At 38.0% G+C, this 23,140-nt stretch overlaps 1 protein-coding gene across 5 annotated transcripts in view; it reads left to right on the top strand.

The window, feature by feature from the left end:
- The first annotated feature begins 10,939 nt into the window (after positions 1 to 10,939).
- LOC124602854 (tyrosine-protein kinase Shark) overlaps positions 10,940 to 23,140 on the top strand; it is a 151,003-nt gene continuing 138,802 nt past the window's right edge. The window contains exon 1 of one of the 5 annotated variants that reach the window (XM_047136351.1): positions 10,940 to 11,188. In XM_047136351.1, the coding sequence (XP_046992307.1) occupies positions 11,150 to 11,188 (39 nt within the window). In that variant the 5' untranslated portion in view covers positions 10,940 to 11,149. Of the gene's footprint in view, positions 11,189 to 11,383; positions 11,519 to 11,558; positions 11,700 to 11,915; positions 12,030 to 23,140 lie in introns of those variants that run through there. The other 4 variants (XM_047136353.1, XM_047136350.1, XM_047136352.1 and 1 more) reach the window with 4 other exon arrangements.

The following is a 23,140-nucleotide window of genomic DNA, read 5'->3' as shown; positions in this document are numbered from 1 at the left end:
CATTGTTGTGTAATCTAACAAAACAAGATTCCAGACAAAAGTGCCAAGACATGAAGATTGTTCCTTGACGTGGCTGATTATGAATTCACTGCCTGCAAGACTTGGTCCATTCGGTTCGACAACCAAGCGTTCCATGCTCCGTAACAAGAAGACATTGACGATTCTAAGCATATTCTTGTTTAAACTGATAGTGACATACTTCTTCTTTGAACTGATAACTTAAATTCATTTTCATAAATTTTGTGACCTGGCCAGTTTTGATGCCTCAATTATTGATTTGCTGACTACACTCCTCGCAACTTGACTGGAGAGCTGAATATCTACAGAATATGTGTGCAAAATAATTTCCATTTCTAATAAGTTAAATGTTTTGAATTTTGAAGTGAAAGATGAGTGGGTTGGATGCACTTTATTACCATGATTATTGTATTACTACAAACCACTGGTTATGAGCTTAGAGAATTCCACTATGTACCAATAACTGAAGGCTCTATAAAAAAAAAAAAAAAAAAAAGTTGCAGGAAGTGAAGAGCAAAAAGTAATGCCGCTTTATTAATACTGATGCAGCTCTTCAAGTGAACAGTGAAGACAAACTTTGCACACAACTCCTCCATGCACCGAGATGCTATAATTCTAGTTAGTATGTTCATTTTGCAAGAAACCATCTTTGTGCGACCGAGGCAAGTAGTATGTCATTGGAAGGGGCTTCAAATTACATGATGTTTTTCCTACAGCAGGTAAAAGCATAAATAACAACTGTTATATTGACTCCAGTGCTTCAGCACACATTTATACTTCCATGTGAAGTGAATACACGCAGATCAACAGTAACCCAAGTGCTAGTGGTGGATAACGACAATTTGTCCACTGAAGAAACTGGTGACACACAAATTGACACAGAAGTTGTCAGAAAAAGGACAAAAAGTAACAGATATTCTTTAAGTGCCGCAATCAAGCACAAATTTACTTTCTGTATGTAAAGTAGTGGAAAAGTCATAAACAAGACAGTCACAATTACACTAAGCAAAAGAATCTATTTGCAACTACAATGTTTCATAATGGCACGTAAAAATTGGACCAGCCCAATAACTGTGTGGGAGCACGCAGACGAATAGTTGCGTGTGCACAGTACAGGGGCAGCGGTAAAGACTATAGTGTGCACACAATCATTTACTCTTTGCTTTTTGTTTGTTTTTTCTTAGATGTTCCATGTTAATGTCTGGATTGCTTGAGAAGTTGAACATCAAGAATAGGAACGAGTCAATCATTAATATAATGGTGCTACATAGTGGCTACAAAGTGGTGACCCTAAAGTCAAAAGAACACGTACAGCAAGAGGCAGAGGAGAAGGACAACAAAGGTACACTAGAACATACACCAGACGGCAGAAGCTCTACAGCACGATCAACCGGCAGGGTATGCTGCGCGGTCATGTTCGGGAGTTATGGAATGACGTTCGACACCACGGAATGGATTCAGTGGAGCGGGACAGTGATATTACTAGGACATTCGGTTATCGCAGCTTAGAAGGGGCAAAGAAGTGGTCCATGGTCATGTTGGAATAATTACAGAGAAGGTACACGGTTCTGTTGGAGTGACAGAAGTATGCCGACTTAGAGAACCATCAGCGCAGCTGATAGCCATGGTTGCCCATCATACAGCTCACCACACAAACACCGTGCCTGGGCCTCCGGTCTCCCTCAGACCGAGAAGGTTGGCCCCAGACAGATTTGCAGACACAAAAGCAGAGTTCGAAGAGATGTTGGAAATGAGAGTGATACGAAGCTCTGATAGTGCATGGGCCTTGCCTTTACATTTAGTGTGAAAGAAAGACGGAAGTTGGAGACCCTATGGTGATTATAGGTTGTTGATGCCTGTACGATACCTGATCGGTATCCAGTTCCCAACATTCGGGACTTTACAAATAAATTGGCTGGAGCTGAATGTTTCAGTGTAGTCGACTGTAAAAAAGCATACCACCAAATACCGGTGGCTGACAGTGACATACCGAAGACAGCAGTCACTACACCTTTCGGTCTTTTCGAGTTTTTATGCATGCCATTTGGTTTAAAAAACGCTGCACAGACATGGCAACGTTTCATCGATGAGGTGCTGCGAGGGCTAGATTTCACTTTCGCCTTTTTAGACGACATACTGGTGTTCTCAGCGACAGCAGCCCTCCACGAAGAGCACCTCAGGACAATTTTCGAGAGGCTACATACTTATGGTGTAGTGGTAAATGACACCAAATGCAGTTTGCGTAAAGATCGGGTGACTTACCTGGGTCTCACAGTCTCAGCAGCTGGCATCGGTCCTTTGGAGGAGAAGGCCGAGGTTATACAGCAGATGCCTCATCCGTTAGATTTGCAACAGTTGCGGACGTTCCTAGGTGTTTTAAATTTTTACCGCAGACATCTGCCAGGAGCTGCGGCCTTACAAGCACCACTCACAGAGGCTTTGGCGGGCACGAACACCGGGAAAAATCAGAAGCTACAATGGACAGCAAGCATGCAGCGCGTGTTCAAGCAGATCAAGGAAAGCCTAAAGCAAGCAGTTTTACTAGCTCACCCAGAGAAAGATGCGAAGCTAGCTATTGTTGTTGGCGCAAGTCAGGTGGTGATGGAGGCAGTGGTGCATCAGTGGACTGCTGGTCACTGGCAGCCTTTAGGATTCTTCTCCAAGAAACTCACAGACCCACAGCGGAATTGGAGTACGTACAATAGAGAGCTGCTGGCTGCTTACGAAGCCATAAGGTGTTTCCGGCCTTACGTCAAAGCCAGACCATTTACACTGTTTACAGATCACAAACCGCTCACTTTCGCATTCTGCAAATGTATGGATACTTTGTCACCTAAACAATTCAGGCAACTGGAATGTATAAGCCAGTTCACTACTGATTTATGACATATTAACGGGGCAGAGAATATGGTGGCAGATTACTTCTCACGAGCTGCAGCAATAAAGTATTCAGTGAACTATGCTACAATGGTGAGAGAGCAGAAGGATGATGCGCAACTGCAAGTTTTTCGGCAGAGCACGCCCACCGGGTTGAAGTTAAAAAACTGTGTCTGGAAGGTGAGACAATACAGTTATGGTGCGATACCTCACAGGGACGGCATAGACCTTTTGTGCCGGAGAGCTTGTGCCGAGAAGTATTCAAAGGGTTACATGGTTTTGCTCATCCGGGACCCAGAGCGAGTGTAAAATTAATGACAGAGCGTTTTGTGTGGCCAGGAATTAAGAGAGACTGTCGTAAGTGGGTGCAGACATGTCTGGATTGTCAGCGATGTAAAGTGGGATGCCATGTGAAGAAGCCAGTGGGTAAAGTTGACGGGCCAACTGGTCGTTTCGAACATGTGCATCTGGATATTGTTGGACTGTTGCCAATGTCCAAAGGCTATCAGTATCTATTGACAGCAATTGACAGATTTACGAGGTGGGCAGAAGCAATCCCCATTTCAGACATATCAGCAGAGACAGTCAGTTGGGCGTTCTTGACAACGTGGATAGCATGGTTCGGATGTCCAGTACATATCACGACAGACCAAGGACGTCAGTTCGAATCCTCCTTGTTCCTGGAGCTGGCAAACATGTGCGGGTTCCGCCGGCACCATACCACAAGTTATCATCCGGAAAGCAGCGGCATGGTAGAGCGGTGGCACCGAACACTTAAGGCTGCATTAATGTGCCATGGCGAGAATTGGTCAGCAGCTTTGCCACTAGTGTTACTAGGCTTACGCACTGTTTTCAAACCCGACCTTGGAGCATCTACAGTGGAATTAGTATACGGGGAAACCTTACGCCTACCTGGAGAGTTTTTTCAGAAGAGTACAAGCAAGACGAACCTACCGCACTTGTTAACGAGAGTAAGGGCTCAACTGGCTGAGCTTAGGCCACAACCAGTGACACGGCATGGCGTTAGGCCGCCGTTCGTACATCGAGAATTGAGCAAATGCTCGCATGTAATGTTGCGAACCGACGCAGTCAGAACTCCATTGCAGCCGCCATATATGGGACGTTATAAAGTACTACACCGTATGGACCAGGCCATGACTATCCTAGTTCGCGATAAGAGTGTTACTGTGTCAATAGACCGAGTGAAGCCGGCTCACTTACTGCTAGAAGATGTAAGACAAGAAGAGAAGGCGGGCCTGCAGCAAGATGAGGGGCCCCTGCAGGGTGCAACGGATGGTAGGACAGCGAGCCAAATGAAGTCGCGAGAGGATACGACGATGGAGGAAGTACAGCCGGAAATTCGCACAAGAGGAGAGCGAAGGGTCCGGTACAAATTTCCGCACATTCCTGGAGCTCCGCTCTTCAGGGAGGGGGCTGTGTGGGAGCACGCAGACGAATAGTTGCGTGTGCACAGTACAGAGGCAGCGGCAAAGACTCTAGTGCGCACACAATCATTTACTCTTTGCTTTTTGTTTGTGTTGTCTTAGATGTTCCATGTTAATGTCTGGATTGCATGAGAATAAAGTTGAACATTAAGAATAGGAACGAGTCAATGATTACAATAATGGAGCTACGTAGTGGCTACAACTGTTTAGTGTATCATTATTAACTAACTTGAACTTGTGATATAAGAGATTAGGTAGGCCATTTCAGCCCTGACAGAATGGAAGTTTTGCAGAAAAAAGTATGTCCAAAGGCATTCATTAGACAGGAATTATTGATTCTCCATGTGTTATTTGCTTGCAAAGACAAGACTACCTTTCCAACATTCTGAGTCAAGAGCAAATGGTATCCTTGAATTAAGACATTCTAATTTCCATGGGCTAATGGAAAAAAGATCAGTTGGAGGTGGCAGATATTTCCTAACTCTTATTGATGATTATTCAAGGAAGATATTCCCACATTGGCTATTTCAATCAAAACAGCAAAAATTAACAAAGGTGAGAGATGTGATTTTAAAAATCTGTTACGAATAATGATATCAACAGTGCCTAGCGTACAAAGTCTTGGGAGTCAGAAATTATTTCCAAAGTTAAGCAAGATGAATCAGAAATAGTTGAATCTGAGCCTATTCCTGATGAGAATAATGACGATTCACAATGTATTTTTTTACATGATCAAAGCAGCTCAGAAAATTCAAATAAAATTCTGCATCCTCACACCAAAGTTAAATGGTCAGAAGATCAAGAATTCCAAAACCAATAACAATGAATGCTTATGTGACCTATCACCCTACACATTCCGAGAATTCAGATCCACGTGACCTATTACTCTACAAATACAGATAATTCAGAGAGATCATTAGAAGAGGCTCTACAATGTAGAGAGTCCCACAATTAGTGTAAAGAAGTTAAAGAAGAATTGCACTCACAAGCAATAGACACAAAGTGGATTTTCAACACTAAAAGAATCTCCAAGGTAACATTTTCAGTTAAAAGTACAGATAGTAGTTAAAGGATGTGCTCAAACAAAGGGTGTTAACAATGAAGGGACGTATGCCCCAGTCATCTGCTACATTCATTAAGTATTTCTTTGGTTTAGCTACTAAAATTCACTTGGACATTGCTACAAGTTGATTTGAAAGAGGAAATTTGTGTCAAAACCCTAGAGATTGATTAACAGCAACTATATTGTGAGGCTTCAAAAGAAGTTTATGGATTAAAACTGGAGTAGTAATCTAAATGAAGCACTCAAACTTGAACTTTACAAGAAGTACAGCAGATCCAAGTGATTATATGAAGAATACTGGAAATTAGATATTAATTGTTGCAAATTAAATTTACAACATGTTAGGTTTCAATAATAATCCATGAGAGAAGGAAAGCTTCAAAAAGAAACTCAATTCATAGCTATGGGACATCTCAAATTATTGGACATCAGAATCGCAAGAGATCACAAAAAGTGATTAGTATGGACAGATCAATCTCATTGTGCAGAATGAATATTGAATAAACACAAGGTGACAGATTGCAATGTAGTTTCAACACCTTTGGACAGCAACCAAATACTTATATACGATATGAGGCACAAGACAGACAAAGAGAGAAACACCATAAGAAATATTCCTGACAGAGAAGCTATAGGCAGTTTGATGTAAGTGCAGTTAGGAACCAGAGCTGACCTGACACTTGCAATTGCAGCAGTAAGTCACTTCATGTCAGATTTTCTGAAAATGGACTCATCCTCAGTTTTAGAAAGACACAACATAGTCATTTCTGTACATTGAGGGGTACTACATGAATGATAAGTGTAACATATAATGAGGAAATGATAAATAAGACAGAAACTTCAAAATTCTTAGGTGTCCATATAGTGATGAGAATTTAAACTGAAAAAAGCACTTTTCAGAATGCTGTCTTTTTTTCTATAATGTTTTCTTCCACAAGTGACTGGAAAGAGGTCCAGTTAAATGACATCATGAAATGAAAACTTGCAAAATTAAGCAGCTCAAAAGCAGAAGAGATTTATGGTTTATCTAATTCTGTAAATATCAAAAATTAATAATACTTTTTTAAAAATAAAAACAGAAGACATTACATTACTAGTTGTTCCATAGATCGTGAATATGACATTTCTGTGGCAGAATAATGCACCCTTTTCTTTGCCAAAGTCAGATTTCACCCAGTATAGTGAAGATCATCCATTCTTCTAGTGTTGTAGCTATGCACTTGTCTGTTATTTTTGGATTGGGATTATAACAAATTTCAAAAGTGATTACATGTATTGTAAAGGTACTATGAATATCCTGAGTAAATGTCTGCAAGGGGTCTTTGGTGGGCTCCAGCTATTACTCCGATTATATAAGCTTTTGTGCAATGAATACTTTGTCTCTTAATGATGAATTACCCCAACATATGATGCCATATGAGAGCTGTGAATGAAAACAGGTATAGTAGGCTAATTTACCAATACGCTTGTCACCAAAATTTGCAATAACCCTAATAGCATAAGTAGCTGAACCTAGCCGTTCCAGCATATCATCAATATGTTTCTTCCAATTCAATTTCTCATCAATGCACTCACCCAGAAATTTTGAATATTCTGCATTCGCAACAGACTTCTGTTCAAAGTCTATATTTATCGAAGGTGTTATGCCAGAATTGTATATACTGTGTTTTCTCAAAATTTAGTGTTAGTCCATTTACAGAGAACCACTTAACAATTTTTGAAAGACATTATTTACAATTTCCTCAGCTAATTCTTGTGTGATATGTGTCATTACTATACTTGTATCATAAGCAAAAAGAACTAGCTTTCCATTCTTATGAATATAGAGTGGCAGGTCATATGTAAAGCTACTCTTGAATACATTACTTTTGCAAGAATTTTGGATACAGCTGTTAGAAGTGAGACTGGGTGGTAGTACTTGTTAGCATGGGACCTATACTGTTTTTTACACAATGGTTTAACAATAGCACATTTCAGTCTACCTGGAAAAAATGCCCTGTTTCTGTGAGCTACTACATATGTGGCTGAGAATCCCACTTATCTGTTGGGAACAAGCATCTAATAATCTGTTGGAAATGCCACCAATCTCAAGCGAGCTTTTTCTTTTGAGTGAATTTATTATTTTCCTAATTTCAACAGGACAGGTGGGTTGAATTTCAGTTTTATCAAATTGAATAGGTATTGCCCCTTTCATATACAGCCTTGCATTTCCTAATGAATAGCTGGATCCTTGTTTCTCTACAACGCTTACGAAATGATTATTAAAATATTTTTACTTCTGACTTTTTGTTAGCAAACTTTTCATTGAGTTTTATTCATAAACAGCTTCCTGTGCTCTCAGTTGCCCCGTTTCCCTTTTAACAATACTCCAGATTGTTTTGATTGTATTATCAGAGGTGCTAATCTCAGACATAATCCACATACTTCAATAACTTCTCTTAATGAAGTACAGTAGTTTTTATGTTTGACTGTTTCTGGATCATTACTTCTTCTAGCTATAAGATACAATTCCCTTTTCTGTTTACAAGATATTTTTATCCCTTTAGTAAGCCATGGCATTTAGGCAGTTTCCTATAGTTAAGTTTCACTGTTTTCTTAGAGAAACTGTTTTCAAATATACTCACAAGAGTATCATGAAACAGGTTAAATTTTAAATTAGTGTCAGCTTCCCTGAGCACCTCATCCTAATATATAATTGGGGTCGACAGAAGCGTCAGATCCCACGCGTCGACTTTGACCCGTGACGTAAGGGTATTGTCGTATGTGACGTCATGACGGTGTGGAGTTTGGTTTGTGAGTGTGGCGTGTATGTAGATGTCGTCGTGTTGTGGTTTGTTGAGCTCTCTGGTGGTACGTTCAGGGTTTTCGTTTGTGTAGTGTAATGGGCTCAGTTTCCTTTTGCTCATTATCCAGAATTCTTCGAGTGTCGGCTGTGTTTGTAGTGGAATTCGTTTCAGTGAGTTAACAATTCTGTGTGAAGATTAATTTAGTGTTGTTCGCTGTACATCATGTGGTAATTTTAGTAAAATTAATCGGTTGTTGTTTTTGTTCAGGAATGGATATGACGGATAAAATTAACAGTGTACAGGTCAAGGGAAGTGTTCGATCCCAATGTGTGTCTATGTATGTTGATATTGGTATCGGGAGATGTTTTGGAGCTATATAGGCCAAGGGAAGTGTTTGATCCTAATTTATGGGATCGGGAGCTGCTGTTGAGCTATATAGGTCAAGGGAAGTGTCCCATTCCAGATGATATTGTGTTTAGTGGTATTTGGGGAGTTTTGTGATGTTGGTTTTTTTCGTCGTTTTGTGTGGTTTTGTATGGGGGTGGGTGTCTAAATTTGTTTGTATTTAGTTTGCCCCCACCTAAAATCACCCCATTTCCCGCGCTTGTCCCGTTAGTGTCATTAGGCTTTTTGTGGAAAGTGTGTGTGTTTGTTTTTCACTGTATTTTCGTCCTCATGATGTGTACATACTGACTTTATATGAGCCATATTGGAATCGTGGTTTATGGTCGTTTCCGCCATATTTGTGACGTCATGGGTCAAAGCAGATGGGCAGGATCGGACGCTTCCGTATTTCCTATAATTGTTGCAAGCTTACCCCAAAAATTTGCAATTGTTAATCATTAATTGAGCACACTATTTTGGAAGACTGTTTTGTATTACTGGATGGAACTATGTTGTATACTGTAACTAGCTGTGCATCATGATCAGACAGACCATTCTTAACAGGAAAAGTAATAGCATACCTACTCTGTTTGCTTGTAAACTGGATACTTACTAGTGGTTGTTTCTCAGCGTGTTTAAAAATGACAGTGGTCACACCATTACATAAAAATGGAGATAAGTCATGTCCAACTAACTATCAACCAATTTCTTTAAAACCTATTCTATTGAAAGTCATAGTGTGCTGCATGCCATTCTAAATCTGTAAGCATCTATCTGCTAACATCATTCTTAGTGATTCTCAATGTGGATTTAGACCTGGCTTCCTGACTGTTAAAGAAGTGGAAAACATTATATCCTTTACTTTGTCTGCGTTTGCATATTCATTTTGTTTTAAATAGCACACTTGTAGACCTGAGTAAAGTTTTTGATTATGTCTGTCATAGGATTCTATTAAAAAAAGTTTTACTTTTACAGTTTTACGGGTAAAGTACTATCTCTGATTACACCTTTGATAAAAAAACAAATCAGACTCTCTGTTTTTTTATACGTGGTGTCTCATGAGGTTTGTTCTTGGACTTTTGCTTTTGCTTTTAATAATTTATGTAAACGATTTGTACAATACAATGCCATGTAAGTCCATATTGTAAGCAGATGACACCATCTTTGTTACAGTACATCGAGCCTAAGACACACATGAGCACAAAGGTGCAGAACAACTCAGAATATTCAGTATATGGTTCACAATAAATAAGTTACAAATTAACCACTCTAAAACTGTAAATATTCTATTAATAATGACAACTGTACTGTCTCAGTTAAGCACTTTGACATTCATCTTCATCCAAAATTTAGCTTGGGAAACTCACACTATGTGTACACAAAGTTAGCCCAAGTCACCTTACTGTTAAGTAGACTTGGGACTTGCGTAACTGACAAGCTACTGCTGAACTGTTGTTATGCTTTTTTTCTTTTTCAAAAGAAAAAGCACTGTTGCTGTGGGGGAACGCCTCTGGAGTGAGAAGAATTTTTATGTGCACAAAAAGGCCATTAGATGCGTTCCTGGAGTAAGAAAAAATCTATCATGTATGGAATACATTAAGGAGCTCAAAATACTGACAACTGCATCTCAGTTTATTTTTGGCAGCTTGGTGCATATCAAGGAAAACCAAGAAATCCAGGAATTGCAAAGGTCTATACATAAGTAAGACACACGTCAAAGGCAGATTATTGACATCGCAAATATTAGCCTTGAAAAACCTGAAATGGTTATGTATGCATAGGGATACACTTATTTAATATGTTGCCAACAACAGCATATGGTGTATCACCGAATGTCTTCAGAAACGTTCTACACAATAGAATAACTTACAATTTGCAATAAAAATGATCTAATCTTCTAAAATTGCTGTATTATTTGACCTCTATATTATTTGAGCTTTTCATAAAATGTTTACTGTGTCATATTGTTGTTTTATTTTCATAATGCTTTCATACTTTATGTTAACATGTAACAAGCATATCTCATAAATATTTGTTAAAATGATTTTCTCAGCAAGTGTATTGTGTTACATACACTGTTTCTCCTTTTTTTGTTCTGTTTGACACATTTATATTTAATAATTATTATTTGTGTCTAGTATAAATATCTAAAATGTATGATTTATTTTGCAACTATATAAATGTGTGTAACAAGACATCAATTACATGGAAAATACTTAAAGATGAATCAATCAACTTAATCCTATGAGTTAGTTCCAGTAGCTGGAGAGCACAGGTAAATTACCAGGACAGGTATGACTCATTAAGTGAAGGTAAACTTCTCTAGGCCAATTGTTATTCTGATGCTATCCTACCATGGTGGACGCAGGATATTTATTAATGACGAATGGAGTTGATTCATCTTTCCACTTCATGCACGGCGGTGTTGATTCAACCAACCGCCTGTTGCTCCCGCGAATATTTCTGGGGCCCTGTTGTGTGGGTTACTGGTGCAAAAACAAGGTCGACAGGTATACCGAATAGACACAGAGACTCAAATGTGATATGGACATTCAAATTGCTACTGTACGTCAACAATGTTGAAACAGCTAGTGTCAAGGTTCCTACAACTTAAGGTAAGTGGACTACTGTACGGTGTACATCGCGATGTTTTTTTTATTTATAACATCCGGCCGGGACGTATTAGTTAAATCACGTTCTCTTAAAAACCATATTCACAACATTTATGCACTATCGGAAAATCTGCTTTTCTTTATGACGGGTAATTAGACTCTTCGTCACAGTGTTTACTTATATCCGGATGTGAGGAAATGAAATGTACGATCTGAATTACGACTCTGGTTTGTAAACACCTGTTGATATGTGACCTGTATGGTTCAACTACAGCTTTGCTTACATGCATCTATCGGAGTCGAAGTTTATTTGTACCGCTCGAGGAACTGAAGGTTGGTACAATAAATGAAAGACGCGTAGGAATTCCAGAATACGTGAAAGTGTTTTTTCCCCCCATTAGGTTCAATTCCCATATTTGATGTATTTTCATTCATTCATAATCACGCGTGCGTAAAAGTAATATATTATGTTGGTGACAACTTTTTGAGAATGAAGTATTGAATGCTGCCTAAAGTAAGGTTACTTTGGAATGATGTGTTTACTTATCATGATCGTCATCGTAGAAATAATAATAATAATAATAATAATAATAATGTACAATGTGGGAACTTTCAGAGTGAGAAAGAAGGTACAATCATCTTCACAACAGCCAACGATTGTTGCTAAAATGCTGTACGTAACGTACTGTTTGTAGAACAGTTTACGGCCATAAATTCGCGTTAATTTTTCTTTTGTGACAGACGTTGGCTCGCCCATCATAATGTGTCATTGTGTTGGTTGCTTATGCCGAAACTTCGAAGCACTAGTGTTTCTATAAACGTTTGTATAGCATGAAACAACGAGGTATATATATATATAAAAAAAGAAACCGAGCTTGCAAGTCAACAATGGTAGAAAGCTTTTGTTATCCGATGACAGTGTTCAGAGGCACTATATATTTAATATGCATTAAAATACTTAATTCTGTGCCATAAACAGACCAATCATTTGGAAAGAAGAAAATTTGAATATTTCCACTTGATACATAGTTAGGTTTGCTCTTCGGAGCGTGATTTCATGTCTTTCTTGTATTGACTGTAGAACCTTAATTACTGTAAGGCATTTTTAGCACTGATAATGGTTGTATTCCAAAGGCCGTACCATGCGTCTAGAGTCTTAACGTAAGATGTAGGCCGTACATTATCTCAGTAAGCCCACTGCAAGTTGTTGAGTCGTTAGCTTCGCTACTCGTGAAGTTCCAAGAGAATTATGTTCTATCGTTAATTGTTACATTATTTACGTTCTTGTTATTGTTCTTGATGATCATGATTATGTCTTGAACAGGAACTGCGTCTACTGCAATTACTAGAGTAGGATGATCATGCTGACTATATAATATAGTGCATAACCATTACCTGTACTGAAACTTAATAGGTTTTTATTTTCGTAACTCCCAACCTTTCATTTTGTAAGGTACTTAGAGACCGTAAAATTTTTTTACAAATTTACTGTTGCAACAAACATAACCTACACTACTGTCCTGTCATACATAGTTTATCATCCACATGGGTCTGAGAGACCTCAAAAAAGTAGCGTATTTATTATGTAGAAATTAAATAATTGACATGGAATATTTTAATAAATACTTTCAAAAACAAATTACTCATCAACAAGAAACATAACTGCCAAAAACTAAGAATTTGTTTCTTACTTATGAAAAATACCCATTGCGTTCTGGTTTAACCCTATTTTTTGTTCACAGATATTGTTAGTTTAGGAACACATTTATATAATTCAAATAAGAATTTGAGAACAAACACATGCATTCCATGAAACTGCAAACAACACACAGAGGACATAAATCCTGTAGATTCTATTTATTACATACTCCCATTACACGGAATTACAAGACATATTTGCACTACTTATCACAGAGACATATCTTCATGTATAGTGCCAACTGTGGCAAGTTTTTGTGAGACTGGCACATGTATGCAGTTTTTTCCCTGTTACTGGAAGGACATGTATAGCACACGTAACACTTCTGGAGTTTCTCTTCAAAGTGTTGTTGTTCCTTTTGACTACCCAAAATTCTGCCAATGCAGGCAAGAGTTTCAATAGTGAGATGATTGTTAGTAACTCGAATTTTTGTTAATGGTCTAATGAGCTTCATTGCAAGCATTTTCATGAAAGGTAGTCTGCAAAGTGGTTGATGGTTTTTGTAAGAGCCATAGGTTACATATGTATTTACTGCACTAATGTCAATGGTTCTGTAAAAAATGTCAATTGACGATGAGCAAATTTGATGACCACAACTATACAGAGCACACACTTTATCCAAGCAATCTGCAAGACCCTTGGTTTTATTGTAACAGGTAAGGATCTCTAGCTTACCACTTGCACTGTCAGTGCCCCTACAGTGATGTATGGAAGATACCAACACTATTGCTTTCTTCTTCATTGGTACAAGGGAAGTCAACATCATATTATTTGTGAACTCTTAGAGCTCTGAATCCACTTTTATAGTGTTATGTGGTAGAAATGTATGTGGTGTATCTTTCTTGTTTGTATTTACTGTACTACCAAAAGTCAAATCTTTTTCCATCAGTATTTTCAGCAACTCAATGGATCCAAACCTATTATCAGCTATGGTATTCCTATTGAAACACTGAAGATGATTTGTTAGCTGAATAAGAGCTTATATAGCTTTCAGAAAAGTATTTTCCTCATATGGATCCCTCCCCTCCCCCCCCCCTCCAGTGTATAAATAGGCATTACGAAAATATTTATTTATTTTAAATTTGCATCATCCACAGAACCCTATCAACATTGGCACAGTGACAAAGTGTTGTGTGGTATACAGGTCCTGGCAGTTCTGCATGTAGTAGCTTCAACTTTCACTCATGGTTGGCAGTGTAAACCAAGAAGCTAAATAATAATAATGATGATGATGATGATGAGTTGCCTTGTTCAGATGAAGAAGTGCTTCTTTATCTTACCAATTGAATCTATTTTTACCACAAAAGTTTTGTGGAATTCCATTGGATTCACATACCTCATCAGTGTCAGTTTGTGACACCTTTTCATTGTATTCCTTCTTGTCATCGCTTATCTCAAGTTCAGGTGCTGAATCATGATCAGTTCAGGTGCTGAATCATGATCAGTGTTTAGCGCAAATTCTTTCTCTTCTTTCTTCTTCTAACCACTGCATTACTATAAATAAAAATCAGGATCATCCACCTTAATCCCTTCGGAAGGACCAGCTGCCAGTGACTCAGCTACTATCCAGGTGCAGTCTCTCAGTCCACAAACAAAATGTTGCAAGCCACAGAGTTGCACCTTATAGGAAAACTGCAATGAAACAAACTCAGAGGCACTAACTGACAACACCGAAGGATTGTGTGTCCGTGCAGCTGTGCAACTTGATTAGTTTAAATGATACAAATGGTACTTCCAACCTCAGAGGTCTGAAATATCATTTCCTTTTTTATGATGATCACATCCTTTTGGGTAAAATATTCTGGAGGCAAACTAGGGACCCATTCGGTTCTCCAGGGAAAGGGGGGGGGGGAGACTACACAGGAAGATGTCATCGTTAGGAGAAACAAAACTGGCATTCTATGGAGCAGAGCATGGAATGTTAGTTCCCTTAATCGCATAGGTAGGTCAAAAAATTTAAAAAGGGGAAATGGATAGGTTGAAGTTATGTATAGGCTAATTAGATAGGTTTGGTGGCAGGAGGAACAGGTAAATGCAAGATTCCAAATGAAAAGTCCAATGGGGTTAATGCAGGATTGGGTTTAATAATGAACAAGAAAATAGGAATGTGAGTAACATACTACAAACAGCACAGTGAGCGTATTACTGTAGCCACGAAGCTGATGCATATTACAGTAGTATAGGTTTATATGCCAACTAGCACATAGATGGTGAAGAGATTGAGGAAATGTATTCTGAGATAAGCGAAATTATTCAGATAGTTAAAGGAGGTGGAAATTTATTTATTATTATTATTATTCTTCACGTTTGGGCCCTACTGGACCACGCGAAGTACAATCATGGGGCATTCAGTTATTTTCTTTTAGACTTTCTCTCTGCCCAAATTGCTTTCATTCTCTCGGAATGAGCTCTTTTCCTTTCATCAGACCATGTGGTTCCAGTTTTCTTTGGTTTTTCAGCTTGACCAACTACCCAGTCATGAATTTTTTGCCTAAATAATTTTCTGTCTTGAATTTCATCTTGTTTTATATCTGCCTCTTTCATGTCCTCTTTTATAGCAGCAATCCATTTTATTGTCTCAAATTTAGCTTTACTTCGATTTTCGTAGAATTCCACTACTTGTTTAGTTAGTCTGGTAGCATCCATTCTTTTAATATGCCCATAAAATTTTAATCTGCGTTTTTTCATATCCGAATATATGCTGGTGTATTGTTGAATTTCACTATTTGCTCTTAGCCTGTATGTTCCTTCTTCAGTATATTTTGGACCTAGAATTTTTCTGATTACTTTTCTTTCTCTTTTTTGGATTTCTTGAATGTCCTTTTTTCTGTTTAAAATTAGCGTTTCAGCCCCATAAAGGCACTCTGGTTTTATGACCGTGTTGTAATGTCTCAATTTAGAGTACCTCGAGAGACATTTTTTGTTGTAGATGTCTTTTGTAAGTCTAAAAGCTGTCTCCATCTTTTGACAACGAATTTCATTTCCAATTTTTTCTAGACCAGTCTCTGAGATTGTTTCACCTAAATATTTGAATTGCGAAACTCTTTTGATTTTTCCATACTTAGTTTCCAAAAGTTTGGGTGCCAGTTTGTTGCTAGTCATATACTGTGTTTTTTCAAATGAGATTTGGAGACCTACTCTTTCTGCTGTTTCTTTAAGAATTTCTATTTGTTTCTGAGCAATTTGGATGTCCTGCGTTAGAATAACCAAGTCGTCTGCAAAGGCCAAACAGTCTATTCGAATATTTGTTCGTCCTAATTTCACTGGTTGGTCAATTTTGAACTCCAGTTTTCGTTCGCGCCACTCTTGTATTACTTTTTCTAGAACGCAGTTAAATAGCAACGGAGAGAGTCCATCACCTTGCCTCACGCCTGTTTTTATTTCAAAGGATTCTGAAATTTCTCCTCTGAACTTTACTTTTGATTTTGTACCAGTTAGCGTGTCTCTGATAATTGCCGTGGTTTTAGGATCCAGGTCTTGTTCTTTCACAATTTGGAAAAGAGATTCACGATCCACTGAGTCATAAGCCTTTCTAAAATCTACAAAGGTACAAACTAGTTTTTTATTGTAAATTTTTTGATGTCTGAGAATTAGTTTGAGGACTAAAATCTGTTCTGGGCAAGATCTATTTGGCCTGAAACCTGCTTGATATTCGCCAATTTTCCATTCAAGTTGTTGTTGTGCTCGGTTCAGAAGACATTGAGAGAGGATTTTGTATGTGACTGGAAGAAGAGAAATTCCTCTGTAATTATTAACATCAGTTTTGTCTCCCTTCTTATGAAGTGGGTGAATCAAGGCGGTTTTCCATTCATCAGGAATTTTTTCAGTTTGTCAAATGTTTTGCATGATTGAAGTAATTTCTTTAACGGTTTTTGGACCAGCTGCCTTTAAAAGTTCTGCAACAATTCCATCTTCACCAGATGCTTTGTTGTTTTTCAACCTATGAATTTCTTTAATGATTTCCTCTTCATTTGGTGCAAGTGAAACTGGATTGCATTGTTGGGAAATTTTTGGTGGAAATCTTTCTGTGGGCTCGGGGCAATTTAAAAGATTCTTAAAATATTTAGAAAGTTCTTTGCAATTTTCTTGGTTGTTAAGAGCCAACTGTCCATTTTCCTTCTTGAAGCAAAGATTCTGGGGTTGGTACCCCTTTATTTTGGTTTTAAAAGTTTTATAAAAATTTCTGGTATTGTATTTCTGAAAATCTTCTTCAATTTCTAAGAGTTGACTATTCTCATATTGTCTTTTTGTTTGTCTAATTAGTTTTGAAGTGTCTTTTCTAGTTGTCAGGAATGTACCATATGTGTCTTCTGTCTTGTTGCTATTCCATGCTTTAAATGTCTCTTGTCTGGCTTTGATTGCATGATCACAGTTTTCATTCCACCAAGCATGTTTCTTGTGTTTTCGTAAAGGAATTTGATCTTGAGCTGTTTTGATAATCTTGTGTTTGAGTTGTTCCCAATTTTGTGCACTTGTTTTGTCAAATTCGTCTGCTAATAATGATGGTTGGATTTTACTGGTGTCAAATTTGGGGATTAATGGTGTCCTTTTGTTGAAATTTTGGGGTTTTAGCTTTAGTTTCACATGGGTTAAGTAATGGTCTGAGTCAATATTGGCGCCTTTACGAATTTGAACATTTAAAATTTCTTTGTGACATGGATACGAGATTGCAATATGGTCAATTTGGAATTCACCTATGTCCTTGTTAGGTGATCGCCATGTCTTTTGTTTTGAAGGTTTTTTCTTAAAATGACTTGACATAATTTTGAGATTGAAATTTCTGCAAAATTCTACCAGCCTCTTTCCATTTTGATTGGTCCATTTATGTGCAGGGAATTCACCGACCGTTTTTCTAAATTTTCTCTCTTTCCCTAACTGTGCATTAAAATCACCCATTAAAATCTTTACATAATTTTGAGGAATTTTGGAGACTGTATTCTCTAACACTTCCCATGACTTATTTACTTTTTCTGGATTTGTTTTATTCTCCTGGTTGATAGGCATGTGTGCGTTAATTAAACAGTACATTTTATTTGCACATTTCATGGAAATTGTCATTAGTCTGTTGTTTACTGGATTTACTTCGATTACGGAGCCAAGAATGTCTTGCGAAATTGCGAATGCAACACCCAGATGCGGAGTGTTTTTAAGAATTCTTTTGTCTGTTTTACTTTTAAACAATCGGTAGTTTCCAAGATCCATGGTATTCTCATCAGGCAACCTTGTTTCTTGCAGGGCTAAAATTTTGATATTTTGTTCTTTTAGTGTGTCTCCTAATTTATAGAGTTTTCCTGGTGTCAAGAGAGAGTTAATATTGATAGTTCCAAAAAATGTTTCGACCTTGGGCATGAGTCGGTCAAAAGACTTCGATTTCCTCTGGTTTGGGATATAGCGTTTCAGCCTAGTCTCCCCAGAATCCGATAGACTAGTTGCGCCACTGATGGCGGAGGATTTGTTACCACCTGGGGTAATTTTGTAATTACTAAAACGCTCCATAATAGTACTTAGAATCAAAGGGTTGAGCTCAGAAAAGCTCAGTGGTTAAGACTGGAGTGGTTAGTTCCAGAATTTGTATTACGGCCGCACCTCTGGTGAACAGACGCCGACCACAGTGCCGCTTGTTACAAGTCAGACGCAAGGTGGATTTATTGTATTATGTGCCTCTTCCGCTAGTTCCACCGTACCGAGATTCGTTCTCTCCGCCTTCACTACCGTTGAGGTCTTCGCTGTAACCCTAGCAAAGGGGCCCTGACAGAGTACTATCACCCGGGCCAGGTGAACTCTGGTTTTTTAAACGAGGTTGTTACTCCTCCCCCTCCTCCTTCCTCATCACTTGCATAATGAGGCCCCGGGCTTGGGACCGGTACAGCGGAGTTGAAATTTATTTATTTATTTATTTTTTTTTGGGGGGGGGGGGGGCTAGAGTTCAAGTTTAGGGGAAAAAAAGCGAGAAAAGGAAAAATAGTAGGTGAATGTGGATTGATTTTTTTTTTGGGGGGGGGGGGGGGGGATATGACAGACGAAACAGAGTGGTAGAATTTTGCTCAGAGCATAATTTAATCATCACTAATACTTGGTTTAAGAATCATAAAATGAATTTGTGTACGTGGAAGAAGATTTAGGAACAAGTTTTGAAATTGTAAGATATTTCCAGGGGCAGATGGTGACTCTAATCACATGGTTGTGAACTGTAGATTAATACTGAAGAAATTGCAGAAAGGTAGGAAATTAAAGTGATTGGACCTCAATAAGTTGAAAGAACCATCAGCAATTTGTTTAGAATCTGTACAATGTAGGAAAAGACAGATTCTACTTACCATAAAGAAGACACATCAAGCTGCAGGCAGGCAAAGTTACAAGACACTTACCTAAAGCTTTTGGCCACAGCCTTCATCAGTAAAAAAGAGACACACACACCATTCACAAACACAAGCAATCATACCTCATGACAGCCAACTCCAGCATCTTGTTTTTTTTTAGATTAGATTTACTTTCATTCCAATTGACCTATAGTGAGGTGGTCCTCCAGGATGTAGAACATGTCAGAAAAACGATAATACATGACAAATATTTACAACTAAAACAAATAAGCTGATGTACCTTCCACAGGTCCCAAGCGGAATGATCGTCATTTTTTTTTTTTAATGAACCCTATATGTAAGGATTATTTTACAACACTCATTTACTAAAATTGCATTAATGCACCAAATTTAAAATTTTAAAAAATATTATAAGGTGATAAACATATAATAGAACTACTACAATACGGTTACAGTGAACACATTACTGCACTGAAATCATGCAGAAGTTAGAAATTAACTCAAACCAGTTGGTTCTACTGGCAATTCATCAATGGAGTAGAAGGAGTTGGCCACCAATAAATTCTTTATGCTTCTCTTAAACTGAATTTCATTGGTTGTTAAGCTTTTTATGGCTGTTGGCAAGGACTGGAATTCTGGCCCAAAATGTAGGAGTTGGCTGTTGTGTGTGCATGAGGTGTGCTTTTTTTACTGATGAAAGCTGTGCCCAAAAGCTTTATGTAAGTGTCCTGTAATTGTCCCTGTCTGCAGCTTGATGTGTCTTCTTTATGGTAAGTAGCTATCTTGCCTTTTCCTACATTGTAGACATTCCTACCTGGAGTTTCCATTGCTTGTTTAGAATCTGAGATTGTTGAGACTTTCAGAGGGAGCATTATTAGGCAATACTTGACTAGAACAAAGGAAACGAATACTATCGAAGACAGATGGGTACCTTTGAGAGATGAAATAGTGAAAGCAGCAGAGGATCAAATAGGTAAAAAGACAAGAGATAGTAGAAATTATTGGATAACACAGGAGACATTGAATTTAATTGATGAAAGGAGAAAATATAAAAATGCAGCAATTGAAGCAGGTAAAAACGAATACAAATGTTCAAAAAATAAGATTGATAGGAAGCACAAAATGGCTGAGCAAGAATGGCTAGAGGACAAAAGTAGGGATTTAAGCATATTTCACTAGGTAAGAGGTAGATAATGCCTACAGGAAAATTAAAGAGGCCTTTTGGGAAAAGAGACTCAGCTGTATGAATATTAAGAGCTTAAACAACAATATGGGAATTGTGAGTCCACCTTGGCCCAAAAGACTTTGTTATTTGTTTACTTATGTATTCCTAAAATCAGTTTCAGTAACAAATATCGCCATCATCAGTGGGTTTTTTAAAATCTAAAACATGCAGATAATAGCATAGTTAAACAGCACATTATTAAATTTTTACTGTAAAAATGTGGGTTCTATAAATCTAAAACACGAAGAAAATAGTATAGTTATACAAGCACTGTAACACAGTATTACATTTTTGCTGTAAAAATGTAATAATGTGTTACAGTTTTGTGTAACTATGCTATTTTCTGTATGTTTTAGATTTAAAGAACCTACCGATGATGGCGATATTTATTGTTGGAACTAGTTTGGGGAAATAATAAGTAAACAAATAACAAAGTGTTTTGCATCAAGTCGGACTCACAATTCCCATATTGTTGTTTTTCTATGCAAACTTGGACCAAATGGAAGAGCTCCAAAAATAAAGTTATTGATATCAAGAGCTTAGATGGAAAACCAGTCCTAAGCAAAGGAGGGAAAGCTCAAAGGTGGCAGGATTATAGGCTATAGAGGGTCTGTGAAGGGAGATGAACATGGAGGCATATTATAGAAAGATAGATAAAGGTGAGGTGGGAGAAATGATGCTGCGAGAAGAAATTGTTAGAGTTTTGAAAGATCTAAGTTGGATCAAGGCCCTGGCAGTAAATGATATTTATCAGAACTACTGGTGGCCGTGGGAGAGCCAGCCATAACAAAACTCTTCTATCTGTAGTGCGAAATATATGAGACAGGCGAAATACTCTCAGACTCCAAGAAGAATGTAATAATTCCAATTACAAAAAAAGCTATTGCTGACAGGTGTGAAAATTACAGAACTGTCAGTTTAATAAGTTATGGGTGCAAAATACTAACACAAATTCTTTAGAAAAAAAATGAAAAAATTGGTAGAAGCTGACCTCAGGGAAGATCAGTTTGGAATCCGGAGTAATGTAGGAACATGCAAGGCAATCATGACCCTATGCCTTATCTTAGAAGATAGGTCAAGGAAAAGCAAACCTATGTTTATACCATTTCTAGAGAAAGCTCTTGACAGTGTCAGCTGGAATACTCTCTTTGAAATTCTAGTGGTAACAGAGGTAAAATACAGGGAGTGAAGGGCTATTTGCAACTTTCCAGAATGAGATTTTCACTCTGCAGCGGAGTGTGCGCTGATATGAAACTTCCTGGCAGATTAAAACTGTGTGCCCGACCGAGACTCGAACTCAGGACCTTTGCCTTGCCCGCGAAAGGCAAAGGTCCCGAGTTTGAGTCTCGGTCGGGCACACAGTTTTAATCTGCCAGGAAGTTTCATATTTGCAACTTGTACAGAAACCATACATTGGTCATAAAAGTTGAGGGGCATGAAAGGGGAGCAGTGGTTGAGAAGAGATTGAGACAGGCGTGTAGCCTATCGCCGATATCATTCAGTCTTTACATTGAACAAGTAGTAAAGGAAACCAAAGAAAAATTTCAAGTAAGAATTAACATTCAGGGAGAAGAAATAAAATATTTGAAGTTTGCGAATGACAATGTAATTCTGTCAGAGACAGCAAAGCAATTGGAAGAGCAGGAATGGACAGTGTCAGGGAGAGGAATATATGAGAAGAATATCATCATAAGCAAAACAAGGATAATGGAATGTAGTCAAATCAAATCAGGTGATGCTAAGGGAATTAGATTAGGAAACAGATGCTTTAAGTAGTAGGTGATTTTTGCTATTTAGGCCACAAAATAATTGATAATGGACGAAGTAGAGACGATATAAAATGTAGATTGGCAATGGCAAAGAAAGCAATTCTGTAAAAGAGAGATTTGTTAACATGGAACATAGATTGAAGTGTTAGGAACTCTTTTCTTAAGGTATTTGTCTGGAATGTAGACATGTACAGAAGTGAAACATGGATGATGAACAGTTTAGACAAGAAGGGAATAGAAGCTTTTGAAATTTGGTGCAATGGAAGAATGCTGAAAATTAGATGGGTGGATCACATAACAAATGAGGAGGTAGAATATAATTGAATTGCGGAGACAAGAAATTTGTGGCACACGTCAAGGGATCACAAATGTAGTTTTGAAGCGAAGTGGGTGAGGGGAGGGGGGGGGGGGGGGAGGGAATCATAGAGGCAGGCGAAGAGATGATAAATAGATTAAGAAGACTGTAGGCTGTAGTAGTTCTTCAGAGATGAAGAGGTCTGCACAGGACAGAGTTACACAAAAAACTGCATCAAACCAGTCTTTAGGCGAAAGACTACAATAACAACCACTTGATGAGGGTAATGTGTACTGATTGGAGGGGGGGAAAAAATGTAGATAGCATCTAACAACTGTATGCTATCAATAGTTCACTTATGATGATACCATTAATGGCAATTACTCAAACTGCTCCACAGATTGTAAATGGTTTCTGTGAAGGCTTTAATGGTCAACTGCTAGGAGAAATTTTTATGTCACTTTTTCAGTTTTTAAATTTTCATTTTCTTCTTTTATTGATGGAAATGTTTCAGATCTGAATTGTAGAAAAAGGAACAAGGTGCCACAGATAAATTTTTGAGAACCTGAATAAAAGAGCAGTTCATGTGGATCATCATGTTAACTGTTTACTCACAAGGGAACCTCCCCATCGCACCCCCCTCAGAA

Source organism: Schistocerca americana, chromosome 1, assembly GCF_021461395.2.
Source record: "Schistocerca americana isolate TAMUIC-IGC-003095 chromosome 1, iqSchAmer2.1, whole genome shotgun sequence".
In the NCBI taxonomy this organism is placed as follows: Eukaryota; Metazoa; Arthropoda; class Insecta; order Orthoptera; family Acrididae; genus Schistocerca; species Schistocerca americana.
This window is presented reverse-complemented; position numbering and strand designations above follow the sequence as displayed.